The sequence below is a fragment of the Solea senegalensis genome, linkage group LG3, assembly GCF_019176455.1.
Source record: "Solea senegalensis isolate Sse05_10M linkage group LG3, IFAPA_SoseM_1, whole genome shotgun sequence".
In the NCBI taxonomy this organism is placed as follows: Eukaryota; Metazoa; Chordata; class Actinopteri; order Pleuronectiformes; family Soleidae; genus Solea; species Solea senegalensis.
Window position 1 is genome coordinate 14,961,909 of NC_058023.1, and position 6,819 is coordinate 14,968,727.

General features: G+C 38.6%; 1 protein-coding gene across 1 annotated transcript; it reads left to right on the plus strand.

Annotated features, from left to right (window-relative positions):
• The first annotated feature begins 1,715 nt into the window (after positions 1-1,715).
• On the plus strand, positions 1,716-6,757 carry gba3 (glucosidase, beta, acid 3). Its single transcript, XM_044020282.1, has 5 exons — positions 1,716-2,105; positions 2,759-2,983; positions 3,100-3,899; positions 4,380-4,503; positions 5,465-6,757. The coding sequence occupies exons 1-5, from the start codon at positions 2,051-2,053 to the stop codon at positions 5,665-5,667; spliced, it is 1,407 nt and encodes a 468-aa protein (XP_043876217.1). The 5' UTR covers positions 1,716-2,050; the 3' UTR covers positions 5,668-6,757.
• Positions 6,758-6,819: the final 62 nt, after the last annotated feature.

Here is a 6,819-nt window from a genome sequence, read left to right on the forward strand (position 1 = left end):
TTACAATTGCAATCATCGGAAATAGGTATTTCCCCCAAATGTTCAGCTATAAATGCAACGCTGCAGCACAGCAGGGGGAACTTGGACTAATAAATAGCAAGTAATGAAAAAAGAAAATTCATGGTCACAAATAAAAATGGTTTTTAAGGAAGCACAAATATTCTACATTTTACTCCAATACATGCACATTTATAAAATTCTAAATTCTAAAGTTAATAATAAGTCACAAACCCACAAACCATATAGCTCTATAAGTAGCATGTATTAGTATATACAGTGAATATGCAAACCATGCAAAAAAAAAGTGTGTAATCTGTATTTCCACAAAAATCTAAATAATGACCTTCTCAATTGTCTTGTTATGTCCAGGAAACAAAAGTAGATAGTTTATGGCCATAGAGGATCTAATAAACCAAAAAGTAATATCTAAGAAGCTGATAAAAAAAAAAATCATTACTTATTACAGCCATAAATACATGTAGATGATGACTGTGGCTTACGCAGTAATTATATACCTTATGTCCTGGGCAACCCAGCCAAGCCAACTTTAACTATGGATCTTTTTTTACCTTTTCCAACATGGTCTTAGTCTTGATGGGGCAAGAGTCAAGGTAATCCTGTGAGGAGAATTTGTTTTACCCTAAATTCCAATAAATGTTCTGTGTTGTGATCAGGTCGAGTGAGTCACTTTATTCTATAGAAAACCGGACCAAAGGATAGCACTGAAGTGAGCGATTGCAGGTCAGAACACACCTTCAGGCTACATTTGTTCACCCCCACTAGCCTTTGTCTTTTCAGGATTTGTATGGCTTGCCGTTCAATGACAAACAACCTTTAACCTCCTTTGTTTGCAAACATGGCGTCATGTTGTTACATTGCAGCACACAGCTGAGTGGGCAATACCCATATGCTAAACCAAAGACTATTTTTTTCATAAGATATGATATAAAACCTGTGTTTGAGAGCAATTTTTTAATAATATTACATTAAAATATTACTGATATAAAATCAATATAATAAAACAAAAATAATGAATTCATGAATAATTAACAATTAAGAAAATATACATATAGTAAAAAAGAGTGAAGGTAATACAAAATTAACATGCAAATTAAAAACAACATTAAAAATGGATTGAATACTTATTATATTACACTTAAATATTACAATTACGTAAAATAGAATAATATATACAATGTAAATAGTGTGTAAGCAAAATGTATAAATGCTTTATACTTTTCATTGAACCTAAGTAGTCATCTTAATTGACAATATAATGTTATAGACTTATAATAATTAAGTTTTAATTATTTTAATTAAAACAGTCCAAACACTGACAAAGGCAAACAACACAAAGAAAAAAAGTTTCAGAATTCTGACTTTTTCTCAAACTTTAGACTGTAATCTCAGAATTCTGACTTTTATTAAATGTGGCCCCAATAGTCTTCCGTACAAATCAATGGGGGAAAATACAAACTGAAGATAAACTTAGTAAATATGAGACGCACAAAATAAAACAGTACGATCAGTAAACAACAAGTCAAGTAAAGACATTAAATACGTTCCAAATATCAACAGTCTTAGCTGCATTTTTTTGTTTTGTACAATGTATAAGTAAAATATGTCCTTGCACTTGGACAAAGTTGATGTTCTCAAACTTGTCTATACGTCATCAAGCAGAATAGTACCTGATATGTTGCATTCAATTGCTCCTCGGTGGATTTGCCTGTAGATTTACATGTTCATTCGGGACTACAACTGTCAGTGACAATGAGCCACAGACGTAACTTCAGTCACTACATGGCTGGTTGCTCTGAGTTCCTAGCATCCAAACTGAGATTACGTTATTCCGTTTTGTGTTAGCGGTAACGGCTCGACAAATATGTCCGAGGTTGTGCTCGTGCACTCAAACGTCACATCTCCAGCATTCGCGAGTCACTGAACATTTTTACCGGAAGTTGTGCGCGAAGACAAGCACCGTAAAGATTTATACAATCTTTTTAAGTATATAATAATACATTGTTTGATTAAGTGTCTTTGTTCTCAGACCATGTTTTCACGTGACTTTGCTTGGGGAGCGGGAAGTGCTGCGTATCAAATAGAAGGTATGAATGTACTTAACATGTATCAAACACTGTGAGAGACTGTGTTGTTATGAATCTTCAGGGTCTGTAGGATCAGTGTACGTACACAAGTAAGTTTTCCCCTTAACTTTCCCCTTTATCGAATCGGAAGCTGGCGAATCAGGGGCTAACTTCAGCGTCGTCACTAAATGGCGCTAACGTAGCTTGTTTTTTATAACATTTTGGTCACATGTAAGCATTTATTTTAATTTCTAGGACATGTAAAGCACATTTTCACAGTGTTTTGATAGTTACGATGCTAATGAAGTGCATTATTATTATAATTAGGCTACATTACAATGTTTGTGCTTGAGATGAAATAAACTTTTTTTTTTTACAAAGTTTTTGTATTAGATTACATAAATGTCCTGCATACTTGAATAAGCCTCCCTAGTGTAACTATATGAATATTTCATATCACAAGTAATTTCATTTAGAGACATGCAATGAAATCAAACAATATTAGGTTAAATATTACTTAAATATAATGTGGATAGAGATAAGTCAAAGATAAAGTTACACTAAAAATTAATGAAATACACAGACCTACTGAAAGTCCCAGCAGAAACAATATGGTGATTTTCTTTTTCTACGTCATTGCTTCCTACTTTCATGAAAACCTTGTGTTTGTTGAGGTGGTTGGCAGTCAGACGGCAAGGGACCGAGTATCTGGGACACATTCTGTCATGAGAAAGGCAAAGTGTTTCAGGAGCACAATGGAGATGTGGCCTGTAATAGCTACGAGCTATGGGACAAAGACCTGGAGTGTATCCAGCAGCTCGGACTGACACACTATCGCCTGTCCCTCTCCTGGGCCCGCCTCTTGCCTGATGGGACCACACGACATGTCAATCAAAAAGGTATTTCCATAATCCTGTCAGACTCCAGCACGACGCGACTACATGTTGAACCAGCTGATTTGTTGCATTTAGTGTATATCCAAAAAAACTGACAGCTCTGCCTAACTGTTCAACAGGTGTGCAGTACTACAACAAGGTGATTGATGATTTGCTGGCCTGCAATGTCTCACCTATGGTCACGCTTTACCACTTTGACCTGCCTCAGGCTCTTCAAGACCAGGGGGGTTGGAAGTCTGCGGGTATAGCAACCCTCTTTGACAGCTATGCCAAGTTTTGCTTTGAAACATTTGGAGACAGAGTCAAGCTTTGGCTCACTGTGAACGAGCCGCGTGTGTGTGCCAAAATGGGCCATGAAGATGGCATCCATGCTCCAGGGTTAAAGGAACTGGGGACCACTGCCTACCTTGTGGGCCACAACATGTTGCGTGCCCACGCCATGGCCTGGCATACCTACAACTCCTTCTACAGGCCCAAGCAAAAAGGTGCAGTGTCTCTGGCCATTAACAGTGACTGGCTTGAGCCACTAAACCCAGGTTGCAAGGAGGATATTGCTGCTACAGAACGTGACCTCGCGTTCACCCTCCAATGGTTTGCCTGGCCTGTGTTTGTTACTGGAGATTATCCAGAAGTAATGAGATCTGCCATCGACACTCAAAGTGAGAAGATGGGGTACAGTGGCAGCTCAAGACTGCCCAGGTTCTCAAAGGATGAACCTGCCATTTTAGGCACAGCTGACTTCTTTGCATTGAACTATTACACGTCACGCAAAGTCAAGGCAGGAGGAGATTGCGGGCAGATGTGTATGAGGAGCGACCAGAATGCAGAAGAAGTTTTGGATCCCTCCTGGCCCATCAGTGGGGTATTCTGGTTGGCTGTTGTGCCCACTGGCTTAAGGAAACTTCTGAAATACATTAAGGTATTTCAAATGTTTTTATTAAAGCCACTTGACTACAGTTCCCATCTCTGAAAACTGTTCACAACAGACTCCTACATTTTGACTCAATAATTTGAAATTTAAAGTCATTTTTCTTGACTCACTCAGCATCAAACTGAATTGACCAACAAGACAAATCACCTTCAAACAAACAATGAGCCCACTCTGACATTTGTTTAGCGTCTTGCTATTGATTTTATATGCAGTAATCTCCTTTTAACACCTCCAGAAAAACACTGATGCTTCATTAGTGCTGTCACATTGAATGAAACTGTTACTTTGTTGAAAAGTGTTTGCAAACGAGCAATTTCCTGCTGTTGTGACTTGTCACAGGCCATTAGTTTGAGCTTGGCACCGTTGAAATGCAGCTAAACGGCATACTGTAGACCAATCTGTCTCTCTGGAACGTGTGACAGCTGTGATGCCTTGTTTGACAATAATATTTACCCCTCGACTTTACAGGACACTTTCAACAACCCACCAGTCTACATCACAGAGAGTGGCTTCTCTCAGGTGGGGCCGCTGCAGATTAAGGATGTCCAGCGTTGTGAGTTTTACCGAGACACCATATTGGAAATGGCTAAAGGTAATTTAATTCTACACATTTGTACCAAACAACAAAACAGCTATGAGCAGACAGTGATAAACATTCTTGATCACATTTTAGTGTCAGTCCAGCAATAGCCAATTAAAATACTGGCTGACAAAAGGCCCCTGTAAAACAACTGATATTTAGCAAAGGTTGTCAGATGCACCATTGCCCTCCTACATTTAGGAATGTAAATTTAAATGTTCTGGCACTGTTTCACTCATTCAGTATGCAGAGATGGGTTTATACCTTTTCCCCCAAGACACCATGAGGAAGACAAGTGCTTAAATGTACTCTCATATTTATTAAAGGCTATATTTATGATATTCACTCATCTTAGGGTAAGCATTCATGTTAGTGTTTGACAGTGATGCAAATAATCCACCATTTCTTTGATACTCTCGTCAAATGTACACATTACATACGTCACTCAAAAGGCTTTTAAAATGAATAGGGAACACACTGTACATTCTCTTCAGGTAATTTGTATTGCTTTTGCTTGTTTTGGCGCCACCATCTGGCCAGTCTTGGCATATCAGCGATATACAGAATCTGGCTCCCAAAATGATTGTGACAGTCAAATAAAAGCAGTTATTTTTGCTTGTGCTTCTCCAATTGGGACACGCAAATGCATGTTTGGGAGGGTAATCCTTCATTTAAGGATGAATGAAGAAGAACAAAAAAAAAAAAATCTGCCTTTGAAAAAGTTATTGGCTTTATCCATGACAACCATAGAAACCAGATTTAATGCATGACTCACCAAGATGCTCACAGCTGATAAACAGAAAAAACTGGCTTTGTCACTTCTTGCCTTTGGTATTTAGAATACTTTAATTGATGCTCGTCATGTCATGTGTCATGTTTGTGGTCATGGTTTAATTAGACGTCCACAGTTATCAAAGCAGGGTGGGGCTCTTACATCAGCTCTTCATGCTTTTACTTTGTGTTTTCGTAACAGCTATTGAAGAAGACGGGGTCAATGTCCGTGGATATTTTGCGTGGTCCCTGTTGGACAACTTTGAATGGACAGACGGCTACAGTGTCCGCTTTGGATTGTTTCATGTGGACTTCTCCGATGCAATGCGGAGTCGAACCATATACATGTCTGGAGAGGAGTATGCCAAGATTATTATTAAACACAAGAGCGCCATTGATAACTGAGACGTTTCTAAATGATTGTTTTATTTCTGACACAACTTCGTCACTGCCAATGAATGTATTTTCAGTTCAGTGTTGGGACGAGCCAGGTAGTAAGAAAACAAGTCAGCTTCCTCGATTGTCTCTTGAGGAAACCTGACTGCAGCATGTGAAACAGGGACACAGGACAGATTCATTGCAACATAAATTACTATTATATCATGCCCAATTTCCTGTCACTCATCACAAGCAGGGCTAAAGCAGCGGCTGCAGAGCAAACACACGGGTACATTGTATTCACCTCTGCGTAATAGCAATTAAATTGATGGTGGTATGTTGAATAACTGTTCTGTTCAGACTTGCACTTCACATGTATATACGTAAGTTGACAAGTTCTGGCAGTAGCCTCCTCTTAAATCTACCTGGGAGTCTTTTTTTGCAGCTGCTTATGGTAACACGAGTCGTGTGGAAGTTTCAGCTTGACTGACAGGTCTGTGTCTGTCGGTATCGTAAGGCAGAGGCTGATACAGGTGAGAAGGCAATGCTAAAACGAAGACTGCGACATGATTTATTTCCCTCTTGCAGACACAGCAATTTCCGCCTATGTAACATGTCAACAGGGCAATTACAGTGTGTTTGTGTTTGAATATGACATGAGTTAATGTCCTGGATTCCCAAATTTATGGATTTCCCAAAAGGAACATTATGTAACTCACCGCACTGATCGCCATTTTTTTTTAATGACATCTGATCTGAACCCTCAATTTGCTCAATCTGATTCTGGCAGTTGGAGTTTGCGATCACGATATAAATACAGACCATTTACCGTGCTCCTTATTTCATGTCAAGTCAAACAATCAAAATGATTGTGATGCTTTCAGATCTTCAGGTAGAAAAAGTTGCACAGTATTTTAAGAGTCACAATAATATTGATAAAAGTGCTAGGACATCAACAGAAGCTGCCAAAGTTGTGTTTTCCAGTCTAGTTTTCTTTCTTTTTTTTTAGAAAGTCTAAACTGTATTTGCAATCAAGTTCCAGATTGTGTTAAGTAAAAGACTGTACACTGTAGATTATATTTGAACGACAAGGAAGAAATAAACACATCAAACAGCACATTTGGTTGAACTTTTCTTTTCCATCCTGCTCAAAACAGCTGAACCACCCCACCTATCACG